This window comes from Mesoplodon densirostris, chromosome 10 (assembly GCF_025265405.1).
Source record: "Mesoplodon densirostris isolate mMesDen1 chromosome 10, mMesDen1 primary haplotype, whole genome shotgun sequence".
Classification (NCBI taxonomy): Eukaryota; Metazoa; Chordata; class Mammalia; order Artiodactyla; family Ziphiidae; genus Mesoplodon; species Mesoplodon densirostris.
The window spans coordinates 57,600,567-57,622,222 of record NC_082670.1 but is presented as its reverse complement, the minus strand read 5'-3'; the positions used below and the strand labels follow the sequence as shown (position 1 = coordinate 57,622,222).

The following is a 21,656-nucleotide window of genomic DNA, read 5'->3' as shown; positions in this document are numbered from 1 at the left end:
AGCCAAAACAAAACAAAACTAAACTAAATACCAGAAACAATGTTACAAGACAAATGATAAAGGCCAATTTCTTTAATATAGAAAAACTCTTATAAAAACAAAAAGGATGAAAAACCCAATACGAAAATGGTAAATCCTACAAACAGGAGGTTCACAGAAAAAGTAATATAGGTGATCAATAAACCTTGGCATCAGACTAAGCACCTTGAATGGACTGAAAGAAATGCAAAATTTTAAAGTGAGGTCATTTTCCACTTATCAGGGTGATCAAATTATCATAAGAAGAAAAGATGCCCCGAATCTCACCACCTAGTAGCTAATCTACTAAGTAATATAATTTTCTCCTAAGTGTTTGCCATCTGCTTTTGAGGGCAGTGCTTTTTCTTTTACCTCTGAATCCCCTGCAACTAGCACAAGAATGTTTGTTGGAAAAAACGTGAATAAAATAGCTGCAATGCTACCTGCAATATATAAATGTCTTAACTATACTCTTGTCACTTTTTGCAACTTAATAGGTGAAAAAATAAGCAATGATGGTTTTCTTTCCATTTTAATTTGAAGTCCTATTATTGAAATCATTCTTAAAAGTAATGCTGAACCATTAATCAATCCTACTTCCAAAATATGAAAAAATCATGGTCAAAATATCCCAAATTTGTTGAAAGATAAATTTATAGACTTAAGAAAGTCAGATAACCCCAAGGAAGATTAAAAACAAAGAAAATCACACTTAGGGCTTCCCTGGTGGCGCAGTGGTTGAGAGTCCGCCTGCCGATGCAGGGGACACGGGTTCATGCCCCAGTCCGGGAAGATCCCACATGCCGCGGAGCGGCTGGGCCCGTGTGCCATGGCTGCTGAGCCTGCGCATCCGGAGCCTGTGCTCCGCAAGGGGAGAGGCCACAACAGTGAGAGGCCCACGTACGGAAAAAAAAAGAAAATCACACTTAGACTCATCATAGTCTAACTGCTGAAAAACAAAGACAATCTATGTTGACAGAAAAATGGCACCTACAATACAATGGCTGTGATCAGACAGTGGAGGCCAGAAGATAATGCAGGGACATCCTGAAAGAGCTGACTGAAAAGAAAACAAAAACAAAACCTAAAATGCTGTATTCAGTGAAAACATCCTACAAGAATGAAGATGAAATAAAGATAATTCTAGATTTAAAAAAGAAAAAACAAACAAAAAAACACAAAACCTTAGGAAAACAAAGACCTGTACTATTAGAAATGCAGAAGGGAGATCTTCAGACGGAAGGGAAATGCTTGCTATCTTATATAAAAACTAGAATCATGAGGAAATGGTACTCATGTGGCTAAACATAAAAGACTACTCTGTTCCTTTTAACATATATATGACTGTTCAAAGCAAAAATAATGGGGCTTATAATCTACACAGACAAAAATATAACTTAACCAAACTGACACAGATGAAATAGAAAATCTGAAGAGCACTCATCGATTGAAGAACTTGAATTCATTATCGAAACTTTCCCGCAAAGAAAACCTAGGCCAGATGGGTTTCACTGGTGAATTCTATCAAACGTTTGAGGAAGGAGCAATACCTATCTTATATAAACTCTTTCAGAGAACAGAGGAAGAAGCATTTCCCAACTCGCTCATATGTTCAGCATAACTCTGAAACTAAAACCTAACCAAGACACCTTAAGAAAGAAAAGCATGGACCACCCTTCCTCGTGAACACAGAAGCAAATATTCCTCACAAAATATTAACAGATCCAATCCAACAATTTATAAAAAAGGTAATAAATCCTGACTGGTATGGTTTAGTCACAAGATTGAAAAGTTGGTTTAATATTTGACATTTAATCAACATAATTCATAACATTAACAAAATAAAGGAGATAAACAATGTGCTTACTTAATAGATACAATGCTAATTTTGTTTAGATACTCACTTTAAGTTTTCTAATTCCTGTTTTCTCAATGGGGAAGAAGGTGGAGCTGGAATGCATTTATCTCCATCGTGGCTTTTACTGCTAAAATAAAGATAGACTGCTAATTATGAAGCACACGAATAAACAATTAAATGTAAAATTTTGTTTCCCTATACCCACTCCCATGCAACTTTTTATGAAAAAAGTGTAAAAGAACCAAAACACTGAAAAATGCATAGTAACTTGGTATCACTAACATGTTAAAGCTACACTGCATATGAGTTTCTTTTTCCCAGTACATGATACGGCTTTAAAAAGTCTCTAACAGAAAAAATATCTCTACTATACAAAGGAAACCACTCTAGTATTTTCAGACATTTCTCATTCTTCTGTCTTTTACTAAGTATAGTAAAGCATAACCCCTTGATGGAGGAAAAAACATTCCACAATTTTGTTTCAAATTTTCTATAATAAACATGTTTTTCTACTATAATCAAGAAAAAATGCTGAGATGGAAGACTTGAGTTTAAAGGTGCCATGTGTAAAAAGAACTCTCTACATATAATGGTGTTTGTTTTATTACTAGATAAACTCTCCCAATTTCTATAGATTGGCATAATATTTAATTGATAGTAGGAAACCAGAAATGTATAGAAATGTTCTGGAGGTCAGTGGTTTACAGTATGTTAAGAGAAAAGGCAGAAGATAGTAAGAAAAGAGAAGTTTTAGGGACTTAAGTATTTATTTTAATAAAAGTAAAAAAAAAAAAAAAGTCATCTCTGACAGCAACCGGATTTCTTGCAGTGATTCCTCCTGGCCGTAAAAAGCTGTGACTTTCAACTTGTCTCGTTTAAGGTTCTTTCCTCACTTAGGTTTCACCTTATTTCTCTCTTCCAGAAATACTTAAACATTCATACTTTCCTTTCTTATTACTCAAAACAGAGAACTTTGGAAATTCAGGGTGCAGATTTCAGGAATTCAACTACAAGACAGAGGCTGACTAATGAAGTCCTAAAGATTTCACCAAGGGAGGTCAAAGGGGTCAGAATACCTGCAAGTGTCACTGCTTTCGCTGCTCTCTGTGTTGCCACCCAATTGATTACTATTTTTAGACCCATTTTCCTGCTTTGGATCTTGCTGTTCTTCAGGTAGCAGCAACAAGGCATTTCTGAGACAAATGGCTGCAAACTCCATACTGGCTACAGGAATGGCTGAAGACTGTCCATCACTAAAAGAACAAAACCAAGTTAGCTGAGAAAACAAAAACAATAAATAAAACTTTTCTATTATCAGGAATAAAACCAATATAACTGTAAATAAAAACTTTGCCATCTAAGAGATAGAAATTTTAATATAAGCAGTTATGAGAGAATGCTAAAGAACCCAAATCCTAAATATTATACGGGCATACCTTGGAGATATCACAGGTTCGGTTCCAGACCACCACAATAAAGCAAAGATTGCAATAAAACAAGTCACATGAATTTTCTGGTTTCCCAGTGGATATATAAGTTATGCTTACACTACCCTGTGGTCTATTAAGTTTGCAATAGCATTATGTCTAAAAAAACAATGTACATACCTTAAAAAATACTTAATTGTTAAAAAAAATGCTAACCATCATAAGCCTTCAGCGAGTCATAATCTTTTTGCAATAGTACCATTGATGACCACTGATCACAGATCACCATACCAAATAATTACGAAAATGTTTGAAATATTCCAAGAATTACCAGAATGTGACACAGAGACACAAAGTGAGCAGTTGTTGTTGGAAAAATGGCACCAACAGACTTGCCCTATGCAGGGTTGCCACAAACCTTGTTTGTAAAAAACAAAAAAAGGAACATCTGCAAAGCTCAATACAGCAAAGTGCAGTAAAAGGAGGTATGTCTGTGTATAAGATATAAAAAGTATAAATAATAGATTGCAAGTATATACATTAGACACCACATTGTGTCTATAGGAATGGGACTGAGGCTAGGAGCCCTGATATCCTGAAGGATATCTGCAACGTCAATGTTAAACTAACAAAGGAGTTATAGACAAGGAAAATTGTAGTGAAGGCCAGGACAGGTACAGTCAGAACTGTAAAGAAGGGAAGAAAGTAGATTTTTCACATTTGAGCCTTGTTTTGGTTGATGTTTGCTTTTGGAAATACCTTATTTACACATTTTGAAAAAGCAGTGTTATCTGTCTTATAACTTTGTTGAGATTTTATATAACTTCCTATTGGTTTTATATATCAAACTAAGTCAGCTTTATTAGGGGGAAAAAAGTGAAAAGTAGTAACAATTTTGAAACTGTAGGAAAGTGATGCTTTAACTTGTCTTTTGAAAGAAATCTGCATTATTGTTGAAATAAATTAAGAGCAAAATATTGTGTGCCAGATACTTTTTTAAAACTTTGGGAAAACTTTTAAATGGTAGTGAACAATTTTATTTTTGGGAAAAGAAAAAAAAGGAGCAAGTTTCTTACAAAGCCTACTGCTTTAGAAATAAGAGCAACTCCAAATTGGAATCTTTGTAAAACATAAAGATGTTCATATTTAAAAGTTGTTCAATTGGAAAGTAGTTCTACAAGTGACAGCTTTATAATACTTTTGTTTATATATGTGTTAGTACTTTTTTCTCCTGATACTAAGAATTAGCTTTAGGGACTATGAGAAAATAAAAATAACTAAATGAAAAGTATCAATGATAAACTATATAAAAAGGAAACATCAAGATGCCCTCTTCTGGACATTCTGAATAATGGCACTGAATAGACCAGGGTTTCTTAGGGCATCAACAATTTCAGCACCCATGGATGTAATAAACCAAAATCATATGTCAAATAACATTCACCACATACCTATGTATAGGAGTCTATTTCTTTTTTTTTTTTTAATTTTTTTAAATTTTTTTAATTTTTAATTTTTTTTTTTTTTTTGCTTTATAACAAATTTAATCAGTTATACATATACATATGTTTCCATATCCCCTCCCTAGGAGTCTATTTCTTGAAGTAGCAATAAAATCTAATTACAAAGTGGCTCCTCCTATGAAGTAATTCCTAAGCATATTTTTTATACATAACATTACTATGAAATATTATTATACACTTTCTCTTAGCAAAATACTTACTTATATACAGTATTTTGTATGGACTGTGATGCCAGAACTATTTTCCGATGATAGCCTTGACCAACAATAGACTGTACAATTCCTTTTTTACTTGGAAGACCTTTAGTTTCTTGTTCAGAAGTCTACAAAATACAAATAATTTCCAATTAATTTAATGGAATTGTAAGATGGGGTATGAAAAATAATCCAGTACCTTTTACAATTACTCTAAGAAAATTCTTAAGATCCTTAAGATTCTTACGATCAATGTGGAGTTTTGGGTGATACAGGAAATGTCTGGTAGTGAAGAGAAGAGTACATGAGTCTGAAAGTCTGCAATATACACTACACTTTATTAGTATAACGTCTGAGGTAGTTCTGAGGAAAAAAAGCAATTCAAGAATGACTCAAGTGGGACTCTGTGCTTCCACTGCAGGGGGTGTGGGTTCGATCCCTGGTCAGGGAACTAAGATCCCACATGCCACAAGGTGCGTCCAAAAAAAAAAGAATGACTCAACTAACAAGGTCCTACTATATAGCACAGCACAGAGAACTACATTCAGTATCCTATGATAAACCATAATGGAAAAGAATATATATAAAAAAAGAATGTATTAAAGAAAAAAAAGAATGACTCAAGCATTTACTTAGAATGATTTATTTGGACCATTCTGTGCCCCAGGCACCATGCTGCATGTGATGGGCACGTTGATGTCAGAGTAAGGAAAATAAAAGCCACAGAAACACAGTGAACAAGAGAAGGGAAGCAGCTACACTTCCTATAAAACACGGATCTTTTCCTTCTTAATTGAAAGTATTAATTAAAGTGTCAACAATATATACACACTAACAAGCTATATATGTCAAAATTTACATGGGCACAATTCTTACCTTCTAGAAAATTAAAATTCTAAAGCCCTGTAAACATTAAACTGAAAATAGTAAAAGCTACTTACACATATACATAGTTTTTTTTTTTTTTGATATTTCACTACAATACATCATCTCACTACAGGAGACTGGTGGTGCCAATTTCCTTTATCTTCCCCCTTCACTCTAAGTCTCCGATTTACCTGCATTTTGTAAAGTCCTGCAGATTCTCATACACAGGAACAAACTGGAGCCAATTCATAGGAACTTGCAGAGATAAACTCTGCCCTGCAAAAAGTCCATCTCTAAACACAAATGTTTCTGTACTATTTATTACTTCTTGCTCCATAACTGAACTTTCATATAGTTGTACTTCCATATATGTATGACTTTTAACAAAACAAGGATTCACTTGTAGATTCATTTTAGAAAGAAAGTATTACGTAACACAAAAAATACAATAAAACTGACTGGAACTATTTTGTCTTGAGGAGGTGGCTAAGGAACATTAGTGAAAAATAAGAAAGAGTGGATATTCTGAACCATGATTGGAAGGCCTTCTCTTCTGACCTTTTTTCCTGGTGGGGTGATAAATTTGTGATGGTTTGTCCATACTCTCTTCCCTGATCCTTAAGGCTGTAGAAGCTGATCAGACGGCTAGATCTGGATGGAACTAAAAATCCACAATAATATACCATAGCTTCAATAACAGATCAGTAGCCAAAAAAGTGTGCCAGAAGTCTTTCAGTCTTTCTTTCTTTCTTTCCTTCCTTCCTCCCTCCCTCCCTCCCTCCCTCCCTCCCTCCCTTCATTGCTGTGTTGGGTCTTCGTTGAGGCGCGTGGGCTTCTCATTGTCGTGGCTTCTCCTGTTGCAGAGCACAGGCTCTAGGCGTGCAGGCTTCAGTAGTTGTGGCACGTGGGCTCAGTAGTTGTGGCTTGCGGGCTCTAGAGCTCAGGCTCAGCAGTTGTGGCACACGGGCTTAGTTGCTCTGTGGCATGTGGGATCTTCCAGGGCTAGGGCTCGAACCCGTGTCCCTTGTATTGGCGGGCAGATTCTTAACCACTGCGCCACCAGGGAAGCCCCCAGAACAGTCTTAATGTAAAATAATGATATGTAATTAAAGTATTTGCAATTTTATAGTATCTTGGCAGTAGGAACTGCACTCAAGAAATACGAGTTTCAGAACTCAGAAAAATAAACGGCACAGTTTCAGAAAAGTAAATGGTTCATGGTGTTTTTTTTTTTTTTGCGGTACGTGGGCCTCTCACTGTTGTGGCCTCTCCCGTTGCGGAGCACAGGCTCCGGACGTGCAGACTCAGTGGCCATGGCTCACGGGCCTAACCGCTCCGCGGCATGTGGGATCTTCCCAGACCAGGGCTCGAACCCGTGTCCCCTGCACCGGCAGGCGGACTCTCAACCACTGCGCCACCAGGAAAGCCCCATGGTGATTTTTTAAGTAGCCTTCTCTCTTTTTTTTTTTAGAAGGAAGGAAATTCTACTATTTTTAATGAATGAATGAATGAATTTGGCTGCATTGGGTCTTAGCTGTGGCACGTGGGATTTCTGTTGCGGCATAGTTGCGGCACGTGGGCTTAGTTGCCCTGCATGTGAGATCTTAGTTCCCCGACCAGGAACTGAACCTGTGTCCCCTGCTTTGGAAGGTGGATTCTTAACCACTAGACCACCAGGAAGTCCTAAGTAGCCTTGCCTTGGGTCTTCGTTGCTGCGTGCAGGCTTTCTCTAGTTGCGGCAAGCGGGGGTTACTCTTCATTGCAGTATGCGAGCTTCTCATTGTGGTGGCTTCTCTTGTTGTGGACCACGGGCCCTAGGCACGTGGGCTTCCGTAGCTGTGGTGTGCGGGCTCAGTAGCTGTGGCTTGCGGGCTCGAGAGCACAGGCTCAGTAGTTGTGGCACACAGGCTTAACTGCTCCGCAGCATGTGGGATTTTCCCGGACCAGGGATTGAACCCGTGGTCCCCTGCATTGGTAGGCGGATTCTTAACCACTGCGCCACCAGGGAAGTCCCTGAGTCTATGTTTTTTATCTAGCAAATCTTTTCTTATATATCATACACTGACCAGGTAAACATAAACCCTGCATCTGCCAGAAGAGGTCTGAAACAACATGCATCAGATAATGAGGACAAAATGACCTCTTTGGCATCACCAATTTAATAATTAAATTGGTTCTGTTTATTAAAAAATGAATTTATTTTGGAAGGTACAAACTGCTCTGTTCAGCATCCCTTTTGTCCTGAGTAAATAAATGTTACGAAATTTTATTTGGAGTTCAAAATTTCTCCTGTTGGGATTTTCCTCAAGTGTATTTTGGGGTTGTTTTTACTGCCTTTTCGGTCACCTCAGGTTTTATTTTACTTTATTTTTCTCAATCTTTTTTTTTTTTTTTTTTTTGGCCGTGCTGTGCACAGCTTGCAGGATCTTAGTTTCCCAACCAGGGACTGAAACTGGGCCCTTGGTAGTGAAAGAACTGGACAGCCAGGGAGTTCCCCACCTCAGGTTTTAGAAAGAGGAGAAGCACAAAGATAAACAGATAATTATTTATAGCAAATTTCCTATTAGTAGCACAGACTGTGAGTGTTCTGGTATCCACCAAGTTATGGCAACCAAGTCATCTTTACCATCGTTTAAAAGTTACAAATTTAGAACTTTCTAGAAAAAACGGGAGGAAAAAACCTTCAGAATGAAATCCACAGAAGAAAGACAATCCTAAAAGTACTATTTCTAAAAATAAGTAATTTTAACAGAAAATGTTAAACCTTACTAAGGCCTCCAACACTGATTAAATTCATCACATTAAACAGAATAAGCAATTTCTACAGATTCTTTTGTTTTAAAAAAGTGTAAATTCTGCCTAGAGTTGTTTATCAGCTAATTTAAGAATTATCTAGTAAGAATGTTGTCCCTTAAAAGGGACAATGAAATAAACCATTAAAGCCTCAAAGATAACATTCATCTCTTCCCCCAGTGGCATACTCAAATCATAAACTACTTTAAGTATCAAGTGTGAAAACTGCCAGGCAAACACACCTCTTTAATCCCTTTAGTTCCTGTAGTTGCTTTTCAGGAAGTGTTATCACCTATGGCAAGCATGCCAGCCAAAACCTCAGGATGCCATACCCCCCACCTCCACAGACCTGATGAGCCTGAGCCCCGCAACGGCGGGGGGTAGGGGGTGGCTAGGAAATGGGGTGGTACAGACATCTGGTGATTCTGATACAACCTGTCTTTCCCCTACCTCCCACTGACCCCTCCCCACTTGAGATTCAAAAGGCTTTCACCAACTGCAGTTTGGAGATAATCTAGGCATGGACACTACTGTAAACTGGCCTATTTCTCACGGCCACCGTGGATGAACACATGTCAGAGAGAAACAGCCTGGTAATCCACTAACTGGACAACATTTACTGAATCAAAAGTAAACCCTGCAGGCACTGGAGGAAGCACAGCATAATGTGGTTCTTTCCACACTCACTGCGTTATCAGCAGCCCTCCTTTAATCACTGGGCGCACACACCACTCTCACACCAGCTGATGGCGTGGCCCCTGCCCCAGCAGCTCGCAGACCACTGTTTCAACAGATATGACCTTCTTAATGGCTTCAACTTTTCAACGTGACTGCTGACACATGTTGCTGTGCTCACCAAGAGTTAGAAAGTGAACACATGACTTCGTGAAACTAAGTTTTGTCCAACTGATAAAGAACAGAAGACTATCTTTACAAATTCCCTGAGAGTTAAAAAGGGGAGGAGGTCTTTATGTTACCAAGTATTTATTGCTCTCTATGCAACAAGTTGGGGTGGGGTGGGGGTTCAAAAAGACAGACTCACCCCCTTATTGGCAGCAATGCAGCACTCAGCCAGCCGCAGCCAGAGGCGGGGGTTTGCATGGTAAACCTGAACAGCTTCAATCAGACACTCAAATGCAGCAAGAGGCCTTCCAATGTGAAGCAGCTGAATCCCACAGTTATACAGCAACTCATACCTCTTGTTGGTTAGTAATGTACACATGGGTCTTCCTGAAAATTTTTTGCCTGATGATAAAAAGCAGATGAGAATCATCAGATTTAAAATAACAGCTCCACTGAAAACATTTATTCCACAAAGTACTCAACTACTGCCTTTTTGACACCAATGACCCCAATCCCCAATTTGAAGTTGTAAACAGCTCTCACCACAATGATGATCTCCATCCCCAACCCCACAAATATCCTCCAGAGGCATCTCAGTTGTCTGTGCTTGTGGGGCCAGAGATGTGTCTTCTCATTACCAGCTCCTCAGGCAACAATGTTCCAGGAAGGCAAAGACCCACTCTTACTCCACTGAACCTTACACTACCTTTCCACACTTTTAGAGCCTGCAAGAAGATTCCACTCTTTTTCACTTTCAGTTCAGTTAGCCATGTTATCATTATGTGTTTTCTTAACCAGAAGCATTCAGTTAATCTTGGGGTGTTAGGGAACTTTACCACGGAAATAAAAAATTTATGTACTATACCTACAATGACTATTGTTCACTCACTTATTCTTTTTTTTTTTTTAAATTATTTATTTATTTTTGGCTGCGTTGGGTCTTGGCTGCTGCACACGGGCTTTCCCTAGTTGCGGCGAGCGGGGGCTACTCTTCGTTGCGGTGCGTGGGCTTCTCACTGCGGTGGCTTCTCTTGTTGAGGAGCACAGGATCTAGGTGCGCAGACTCAGTTGTTGTGGCTCGTGGGCTCAGTAGTTGTGGCTCGCGGGCTCTAGAGTGCAGGCTCAGTAGTTGCGGTGCACGGGCTTAGTTGCTCCGCCGTGTGTGGGATCTTCCCGAACCAGGGATCGAACCCGTGTCCCCTGCATTGGCAGGCAGATTCCTAACCACTGTGCCACCAGGGAAGTCCCACTCACTTATTCTAACTTTTGCAGGCCATAATAAAATGAGACTAGGGAATTCCCTGGCAATCCAGTGGTTAGGACCTGGCACTTTCACTGTTGGGGCCCAGGTTTGATCCCTGGTCAGGGAACTAAGATCCCACAAGCCGAGTGGCGTGGCCACAAAAAAAAAAAAAAAAAAGAAAAAGAAAAAAAGAGACTGTGATTTTTGGGATACATTTTCCATCAATTAAATAGTCTTTAAAATATTTTAAAAAGCGGAACTTCCCTGGTGGTCCAGTGGTTAAGACTCCGTGCTCCCAATGCCGGAGGCCTGGGTTCGATCCCTGGGCAGGGAACTAGATCCTGCATGCCGCAACTGAGAGCCCACACGAGGCAGCAAAGATCCCGTGTGCTGCAACTAAGACCAGGCGCAGACAAATAAATAAATACATAAATATTTTTTAAAATAATAAATAATTTTTTAAAAATTAAAAAAAATTTAAATATTTTAAAAAGCTAAATAATTGCCTGATTTTAAGCATTTCAGATCAAGGATCCACATCCTATGAATATTAAAGGAATAAACTCCAGGAATTTGCTTAAAGATTGTTAGGTGCTGTCAACAGTATCACATTTGAAACCCTGAAAGGAAGCTAGAATAAAACTAGTTTGGCACAGTCAAGAAATCTCAGCAAAATATTTTGCTTTATAGCGTTACCATATGGGATTACTGACTTTCAAATCCATGAAAAAGTGAATGTAGCTTAAACTTCTTTAATTATTACTCAAAGGAGCAACATCTACTAAAAATCCCCAGAGTCAAATTTTTGGGCAGGATCAGTGTTAAGTGTATGTAAGAACACATGGCATGCATTTTATAACCAGATGCTTGCTCTTTAAAATCATATTTTCCTCAAGTAGTAAAATATAAAATGTCCCGCTTTAATGGGCTTACCTGGATCAGTGCTACCTGCACTGAGCTGTGCACAGACGTTGTCGTTCTCCTGCAGAGCCTTTTTAAAGTAGAAAATTCCCAAATTGTGCTTGCTCATGGCAAAATGAATACAACCAAGATTATTCCAGAACATGCACCTCAAGCATTCACCTGAGAAAAACATACATAAGTTTATCCACACATTTTATTGTTGATACACATCATACAAGAATCAGGCTTAGCGAGCAAGAGTTAATTATATGTGCAATTCTACTCAGTCCTTACAGAACAGTTTACAAGGCATTTGAAATTTAGGAAACATCTGAAAATTCTGTAAACTCCTTTTCTCTTAAAATCTCTTATTGAACGTTATAAATCAATCCTGCATATTGATTTTGTTAGCCTGTTTAGTTTTTTCTTCTGATTTAACTTTTAATAATCATAGGCAAATGATACAAAAATGCAAAGGACAAGAAGTATTTATTAGTAACATAATATGTATGCACTGCATCCACACAACAAAATATTATGTACAAACTGGAAGGAATGCAGCAAGCTACAGAAACAGTCAAAATATATTAAGTGAAGAATAGCAAGTGTATGTAAACAGAACATGTAAAATCCTGCTTTGCTTTGTTCAACTCTAAGTCTCCACTCTTCTTTCCGTTCACACTCCTTTAAATATGACTATGGCTGAGCATCTATCTTCCCATGTGTGTTGGGCGTTTGTATTTCTTATCCTGTACACTTGCCTCTTCCTGCTCTTTACCCATTTAAAAAATTTGGTTACAGATGTTTTTCCTATTGGTTACCTGCGAGTGTGTATGTTATAGAAACCTTCTGTCACATCTGTTTCAATTATTTCCCTCCACTGCCAGTTTGTCATTTGTCTTGTGACTTGGTTCAGAGTGTGTGTGTGTGCTTATGTTTTCAATCATAAAAAGTTTTACATTTTTTTTTTTTTGCGGTACGCGGGCCTCTCACTGTTGTGGCCTCTCCCATTGCGGAGCACAGGCTCCAGACACGCAGGCTCAGCGGCCATGGCTCACGGGCCCAGCCGCTCCGCGGCATGTGGGATCTTCCTGGACCGGGGCACGAACCCATGTCCCCTGCATTGGCAGGTGGACTCTCAACCACTGCGCCACCAGGGAAGCCCAAAAGTTTTACATTTTTATGTGGTCAAATTTAGTAATCTTTTCTAAACTGTATGGTTCTTAGATTTTGGATAATGTTTAATCGAGGCTTCCCCACCACAAAATAAAATATTCATCCAAGTTTTCTTTTGCTGTTTTTATGATTTTCTTTTTACATTATAATCCTGCATCTCTCTAGATTTTATTTTGGTGTAATGAAAGAAATCCAGGTTTTTCTACATTGTTTCTTTTTCTAAATGGTTTCCCGAACATTCCAAAACAATTTACTGGTAGTCTGTCTTGTCCTCAATGATATAAAACACCCAACTAGATTGATAAAATTAATAATCAGAATATTCATTCAATGCTAAAAACTAAAGGTTGGCCTCTGATATGTTTTAAAATTAAACAATGAGAATATTTAAGAAAGAAAAAAAACTAGGCTGAGGAAAAAAGAGTAAGAAATACACTAATATGTTTTAAAGGAGGCTGCTTCTGGCGAGTGGCATTATGAACAATTTAGGAGAAATTCTATTCCCAAATCTTCTCTAATAAGCCTATTTTATCAGCAGCAAACACTGAATTTTATGTGTGGGAAGCAAATTAAAGATTTTAAAATTAATACTATGAAAAATATCAATACATTAAAGTATATAACTATATGTAAAATCTATCCTATTAGATTATCATAACTGTTGACTAGTCAACTACATGTCCTGCTCCATTTTAAAGACTGACAATATCTGAAATTCTGAAATCTGTGTCAAGACAATTCTAAGTAAAATTTCTGCAATGTATATACTACCTTTATAGTCTGAGAGACCGTTCCAGTTTGGGTGTTAGAGGGTCTCTGAGGGGAAACTATGACAATAAAAACATGAAAAATAAAAATTTAACAGAATCAGAAATGGGTACTCAGAACAAATGGAGTACCCAAGAGAATTATAATGGAAAAAACGGACTTTCTCTATCCTCTGTGACTCCACTGAATTGAAGGGGTGAATGAATGTGGGAAGGCTTGAGTATGTTTGCATGTGTGTTCTGTGCATTGGTCTGAATAGAATCTCAAATGAAACAAACATATTAATTCTTTGCATTCTGAACTTGGTACAAAATATTTTCAATAGTTTAACCTTGGGGACTTCCCTGGTGGTCCAGTGGTTAAAGACTTTGCCTTCTAATGCAGGGGGTGTGGGTTCGATCCCTGGTTGGGGAGCCAAGATCCCACATGACTCGTGGCCAAAAACCAAAACATAAAACAGAAGCAATATTGTAGCAAATTCAATAGAGACTTTAATTAGATTTCTTTTTTAAAAAAGAAATGGTGGCGTAGTGGTTGAGAGTCCACCTGCTGATGCAGGGGACGCGGGTTCGTGCCCCAGTCCGGGAAGATCCCACATGCCGCGGAGCGGCTAGGCCCATGAGCCATGGCCGCTGAGCCTGCGCATCCGGAGCCTGTGCTCCGCAACAGGAGAGGCCACAGCAGTGACAGGCCCGCGTACCGCCAAACAAAAAAAAAGGGAAAATTTATTTATTTATTTATTTATTTATGGCTGTGTTGGGTCTTCATTGCTGTGTGTGGGCTTTCTCTAGTTGCGGCGAGCGAGGGTTACTCTTCATTGCGGTGTGCGAGCTTCTCATTGTGGTGGCTTCTCTTGTTGCAAAGCACAGGCTCTAGGGCACACGGACTTCAGTAGTTGTGGCACGCGGGCTCAGTAGTTGTGGCATGCAGGCTCTAGAGCGCAGGCTCAATATTTGTGGCACACAAGCTTAGCTGCTCTGCGGCATGTGGGATCTTCCTGGACTAGGGCTTGAACCCGTGTCCCCTGAATTGGCAGGCGGATTCCTAACCACTGCGCCACCATGGAAGTCCCAATAGAGATTTTAAAAATGGTTCACGTTAAAAAAAAAAATCTTAAAAAAAAATAGTTTCTCATTTCTTGAATAAACTGATTTTCCTTCTTCCCCATAAAACAGCAATGATATGAACTTAAATGACAGCTACAAATTCTACCTTTCATTTTACTATCATATTATTCACTGCTTTTATGGGAGAGAAGGGAAAAGTAAAAACATTATGATCTCATTTCCTTAAAAGGACTCATTTCAGAAAGCAAAAGACCAAGGACCTTATGCCCTAGACATAATTTCTAAGCTGGTATTAAAAACAAAATGATAGAAAGAGCATATGAAGTGAAAGAAAAGTAAAATAAGAAGGGAGGCTTCTTTTAAAATGGAAATGAGTAATAAAATACCAGGAATTTTCTGAAGCAGCAGTAATAAAACATTTTCATTTAAAAAATTAGCAAAAATCACTCTGAAGAGCAGTCTAGGGGAAAAAACCAAGGAACAAGGCACAAGAGTCAGGAAGAAAATACCAAAACTTCACAATTTTCTTTTACCTGTTTTCATGAATCCTGGATGCTCAGCAATGTTTGAACTATTCAACAGCTTCACAGCTTTTCGATAATTGCCTCTTAAGTACTCAAAATTGCTTTTAAGAAACAGGGAGGGTGCAGACTGTAAAGAAAACATAAGTTTCTTACAGTTTGTGCTCAGATGCCTAATGTGAGATCATAATCAGACTGTTGCACCGGCATGTGGTCAAGAGCTTACATGAGTCACTTAAGCCACGGTCACAAAAACTATGGTCTCTGAGCTTTCCATCGCTCTCACAATCTAAAACAATGAAACCTGGCAGAGAGCACTTTACAAACTGAATTATTAAAGGTCTACCTAAAAAAATACATACAACATATATGAGTAAGAATACAGTCTGCAAAATATCCACTGACTGTCTTCATCTATTACACTATTAATTGAAAGCCAATTTAACAGCAGAAACTAAGTCCTTCATTTTAATGGTTATTATAGAGACTGGTGATCTCCCTTATTTTTTAGGATATAAATACACCTCCATTAGAACCCAAAGAAGTACAGATAATCAAATGCTTTTCCAAGTGGGGGAAAAAAGTGTCATTTTATGAATGGAAAAATTCCCTAACAGAATTCCTTATTTTCAAGGGCTAATCTTGCTGTTACAAAAATCATGCTTTAGATCACAGACCACCTTTTGCTTCTCCTAAAACTTCCTCCTGAAGTTTTCCCTGATTTGGGTATGACTAACAATTATTTATTTTCCTGTTTGTCTCTCCCCTCTGACGATGGCATCCTTTAAGGAAGGGAATCATGTCTTTTCTCCCAAAAAAGGTTTGATAACGGCTGGCTGGCTACTTATACTTAAGCCTTTCCCTCTTAGCCTCAAGTCTACCCTTCAGGTCTAGGCAACAACTGTTCTCAAAAATCACTTGAGTAAAACTGACCCAGTGGCCAATCTGGATCCTGCCTGAGATTTCTAGAGTCAATTTTCCTGAACTATTCCTTCTATAAACCGTATCTCTTTATGATTTCGCACTTTCAATTAACAGTTTTCCTAAACATATCTGTCTCTTCCCTCTACTGTCTTTAAAAAAATTACTTATTAGTGGAGGGATGGGGTGGAGGGAAATGAAGGAGTAATTATAACTCAGGTACTCTGGCACTAATCAAACTGAAGGTATTGTCAAGCCAAAGATCATTTGGAAGGGGCAGGTTTGGGCTACAACCAAACTGTTTATCTTCAATAAATGTTTTGAGTATAATCTAAAAAAATCCTGAAGTGTCTAATAACAGTAAGTGTTTAAGTGAATTGTGATAAACCACTCAAAGAATTCTGGACAGCTATTCAAAATGGTGGTTTTGAAGGCTATATACCAAAGGGAAATGCTTGTTATAATTTTAAGTGAGAAAAGTACGATGTTAAATTATAGACACAGTATGATAACTACTTCACAACTCAGTATAAAGGGTTACAGCTGGCAGTATATATACACTATAATAGACTGTGATAAATTATTTAAAACTGAAAATACCTATTGTCCAAATAAGAAAATTTAGGACATAAAAGCTGCTAATTGAAAAAAAAAGAGAAAACTCAAGAAGAAACTTACATTCCCAGCTGTGTTCATGACAGACTTGATTTCCCTTTTGCATGCCTTCAGGGACTTCATTTGGATATACGCTCTTACTTTATACTGTCAAAGGAAAAACGTTAGTATGTAGGAACTGTAGTGGATTTACAGATGCTGAAGCAATTCTACTTTCTAGTTAAGAAAATTAAACCCAATCTGTCCACAACAGTTATACCAGTTACTTGCAAAAGCGAGTTTAAAATTATCTTAAATAATCTATTTTTATTGTACTCTTGGAATATACTTTTAAAAACTAAAACATGGCAGGATGAAATTTATAACTAAGTTCCAAGCAAAAATCCTATTAATTCTTAACTGCATATGGCTAACTAACAATGAATTTTAAAATTCTACAAACCGATTTTTATCATCCAATACATTCCCAGGCCATTTCTCTCAATTTTCTATAGAGAAGTAAAAGAAATGACATTGCATTATCATCTTGAGCAAAATATATTTAGAAGGATAAATGTGCTTCTAAACTGTAATACTTCAAAGCCAAATAAACATACATGCCTTGAATTATTTACTGCTCTCAATGATCTATCACATTCTTCATCATTCATAACTACTAGTAAATACATGTCACATATAACTTCTCTTAAAATTTATACTACCTGATGTATCTTTGACTTCGCAGCTTCTATTAGAGCTCCACTTTCAGCTTTATGATTAGACCCATCTTTGTTGCTGTTATTACCAGTCTGTAGGGTGGTGAAACAAAGTTAATCAAAATTATTTTTGACCATAATTGAAATCACTGATTTCCAAGTGAGCTAATCTGAATCACCTAGAGAACATTTTCAAAATTCGGAATCCCAGGTCCCAGAGATTCAGGTTTAATTGTTTGGAGCGGCTCACAGATGTAGAGAACAAACTTATGGTTACCAAGCAGGGAACGGGGGGGTGGGAGGAATTGGGAGACTGGGATTGACATATATACACCACTATATATAAAACAGATAACTAATGAGAACCTACTGTTTAGCACAGGGAACGCTACTCAATGCTCTGTGGTGACCTAAATGGGAAGGAAATCTAAAAAAGAGTGGATATATATGTACACGTATAACTGATTCACTTTACAGTACAGCAGAAACTAACACAACATTGTAAAGCAACTATACTCCAATAAATTAAAAAAAAATAGTTTGGAGTGGGTGACAAGAAACTCTACTTATAAGAGGCTCATAGTTTAGTATAGTGATGGGCTGGGTTTAAAAAGCCTGGATATTGGACTTCCCTGGTGGCACAGTGGTTAAGAATCCGCCTGCCAATGCAGGGGACACAGGTTCGATCCCTGGTCTGGGAAGATCCCACATGCGGTGGAGCAACTAAGCCTGTGTGTCACAACTGCTGAGCCTGTGCTCTAGAGCCTGCGTGCCACAACTACTGAAGCCCGCGTGTTCTAGAGCCCATGCTCCGCAACAAGAGAAGCCACCTCAGTGAGAAGCCCAAGCACTGCAACAAAGAGAAGCCCCCGTTCGCCGCAACTGGAGAAAGCCCGAGCGCAGCAACGAAGACCCAATGCAGCCAAAAATAAATAAATAAATATATTAAAAAAAAAAAAAAAAAGCCTGGATATTACTTGGTCAGAACTCAGATTGTCTTTCTGCAACCCACAATAGATCATGTCATTCCCTCTTTAAAAACTTTCTCTGGGGACTTCCCTGCTGGTCCAGTGGCTAAGACTCCACACTCCCAATGCAGGGTGCCTGGGTTCTATCCCTGGTCAGGGAACTAGATCCCACATGCTACAACTAGGAATTTGCATGCAGCAACGAAGATAATGAGTGCCACAACTAAGACCCGGCGCAGCCGAATAAGTAAATAAATTAAAAAACAAAACAAAACAAAACTTTCTCTGGTATCAACACTGCCAACAACATCATACCCTAAATACCTAGCAAGGTATTCAAAGTCCTTCACGATCTGACCCATATTTGAGCTGCCAATCTCACCCCAATGATCTCCATCACATTCCTCAGGTACTCCCCAGGTCAGATTACCAGAAATCCTCCCACACACCACTCTCACTCCTTCTGTACTCTCTACTCTACCAGGATGGTCATCCTGCTCCATCTTTCCTCTTCTGACTTGTTGAACTGTTACATCTTTCAAGGCTCAAATCAAACATCCAAACTGCTCTGAAACGTTCCCTAACCTCCTTCCTCCTTGTCATGAACAGATTTTGCTCCATCTTTCTCTTCCCACAGACGTGAGTTCCTTGAAAAGCAACAGCTGCAGTGTTTTCATTTTTGTCACCTTAGTACCACCTCATAGAGCACACAGCATCTGCTGAAATGAGTTATATTTCATCAACTATTACAAGTACTGAATATAAAAATGAAATATTTTACTACACAACAGTGTTTGGGAATAATGCTAAGATTATTTAACTGAACTCTCAGATACACACACTTGTAAAAAGTAATGCTAAATGTTTATTTTTAAACCTCAAGAACTTATACAGGCAGAAAGAAATGTATTGATAATCTGTTTTCTACAAACACTCCTTTTTCAACAAAGAAGCAGGAAGAGGAAGAAAGAAGGATCATCCCTTGGCGGCCAGAAGCATAAGCAAAATGAAAAACACAAGAACGAAGATGTATTCTTAATTTACACCAAGTGTCTCCAGAACGTGGTGAAGCTTAATTGTAATAAATATGTCCTCTTTTTGAAGAACTTTAATGATGAAATTTTCCCAGATTATGGAATTTTGTTGTCTTCATTCTAATCTTCACGTTCTGTAAAACTAATATCTCACACATGAAAAGATGTGAACATATATCCTTGGTCATTAGGGAAATCAAAACTATTATGAGGTACTACTTCATACCCATTAGGATGGTTACAATTTTTGTTTTTTTTTTTTTTTTTTTTTTTTGCTGTACGCGGGCCTCTCACTGCCGTGGCCTCTCCCGTTGCGGAGCACAGGCTCCGGACACACAGGCCCCGCGGCCATGGCTCGCGGGCCCAGCCGCTCCGCGGCATGTGGGATCCTCTGGGATCGGGGCACGAACCCGTGTCCCCTGCATCGGCAGGCGGACTCTCAACCACTGCGCCACCAGGGAGGCCCACGGATGGTTACAATTTTTAAAAGACGGGTAAGGGCTAGTGAGAATGTGGAGAAACTGGAACCCTCAAAAGTTGCTGGTAGGAATATAAAATAGTGCAGCTACTTTGGAAAACAGTCTGGTAGTTCCTCCGAAAATTAAACATAGAGTTACCAAATGATCCAGCAATTCCACTCTTAAATACACACCCAAGAGAATTGAAAACATATGCCCCCACAAAAATTTGTACATCAGTGTTCATAGAAGCATTACTTGTAACACACAAAAGAGCAAAACAACCCAACATTCATCAGCTGATGAATGGATTAAAAAATGTGGCATATCTACATAACGGAATATTATTTGGCCATAAAAAGGAATGAAATACATGAAAAGGGAATGCTACAGGCTACACATGGTAAACTGAAAATAATATACCAGAGGCCAATCACAAAAGGTCACATAGTGTATGACTGCATTTATATGAAACGTCCACAAGAGGCAAATCCACAGAGATAGAAAAGTAAACTAGTGGTGGCCAGAGGCTGAGGGAAGGAGGGAAAGGGAATCACTGCTAACAGGTACAGGGTTTCTTTCCTGAGTGATGAAATTATATAGTGGTAATGGTTGCACAATTCTGTGAGTATACTAAAAACCACTGAATGGTACACTTTAAAATGATAAATTTTGTGTATGTAAATTATATTTTAATGAAGCTGTTAAAATAATATTTAATAACCATAAATATTAATCATACTTTACACTTTAGTCTGATCACCTCAGAACACTCACCTCATTCTTTCCATTTTTGTTATTGTTGCCCTGTGAAATCATTTTTTCTAGAACAGCAAGAAGATGTAAAGCTTTCTCAGCTTGGTAGGTTAATATATACAGGTCTACGAGCAAAAAACACACTGCTTGGGCAAATTTTTCTTCTGGGGGGAAAAAACATGAAAAGAAAAGTCACAATCCAAAGTGAAGCAAGTATCTCAGACCATTCCCCACAGAAAAGCTCTAAAAGCAAAGCCTGAGTCTTGACTTAAAGGAATGTTTATTACCTAGAGCTGTGGATGGAAGTGACAATGTCATTCTATTAGGCATCTCAAGGCCTCTCATATCAGGGATTCTACTGTCTGAAATTCCTTTGGCAAGATATCTACCAAATACCAGCACATGAAATGAGGAGTGTTACTTTAGATGGAAGGAAACCCTAGTTCCAGTGCCTGCTTGGCTACTTAATAGATGTGCAGCCTCTGCACATCACTTAACTACTTAGACCTCAGCTGGCTGACCTGTAAAATGGGGAGAATACTTCACATGCCTGAAGGCAGGGGGTGGACCAGGCAATCCCCTGAGGTTCCTTCTAACTCTAAAAAGGTCTATGACTCTAGGAAAAAGACTTCCTTTCTAGGCACAGAGATGAGGAAAAGAAACAGGGTGATTACAGACACAAAAGAAACAAGGTGTGGACTGGAGTATACCAGAAAATTGAAACAGCCAAGAGGAAAATATAAAGACAAGAACTTCAAAGGAAGAAGAGCCCAGCGAAGAGAGGAGGGTTAATCTGGTATATGACATAACAGTATTTTCCTTTCCTTTCAAAAGAGAAGATAAATGGAAAGGGTCTAAAAGAAGGCTGCTATAATCAAGAACTGAACATTTCAAAAGCCCTTAAGAGCCTCCTAACAAGTCTTCCTGATTCCATTCTCGCTCTTACACAGCAGTCAGAGTAGAATCCATTTAGAACTAAAGTCAGTGCAGTTGACGTGCAAAGGTCAC

The 21,656-nt window shown here is 38.5% G+C and overlaps 1 protein-coding gene across 3 annotated transcripts in view; it reads right to left on the bottom strand.

Moving 5' to 3' along the window:
• The window catches only part of CNOT10 (CCR4-NOT transcription complex subunit 10), a 65,166-nt gene that overhangs the window by 24,453 nt on the left and 19,057 nt on the right, over positions 1-21,656 (bottom strand). For 2 of the 3 annotated variants that reach the window (XM_060110333.1, XM_060110335.1), the window contains exons 5-13: positions 20,670-20,812; positions 17,439-17,525; positions 16,801-16,884; positions 15,214-15,331; positions 11,700-11,849; positions 9,723-9,925; positions 5,027-5,148; positions 2,953-3,129; positions 1,923-2,003 (exon numbers count right to left, since the gene is read on the bottom strand). In XM_060110333.1, coding sequence (XP_059966316.1) covers positions 1,923-2,003; positions 2,953-3,129; positions 5,027-5,148; positions 9,723-9,925; positions 11,700-11,849; positions 15,214-15,331; positions 16,801-16,884; positions 17,439-17,525; positions 20,670-20,812 — 1,165 coding nt within the window. The remainder of the gene's footprint in view (positions 1-1,922; positions 2,004-2,952; positions 3,130-5,026; positions 5,149-9,722; positions 9,926-11,699; positions 11,850-15,213; positions 15,332-16,800; positions 16,885-17,438; positions 17,526-20,669; positions 20,813-21,656) is intronic. The other variant, XM_060110334.1, reaches the window with a different exon arrangement.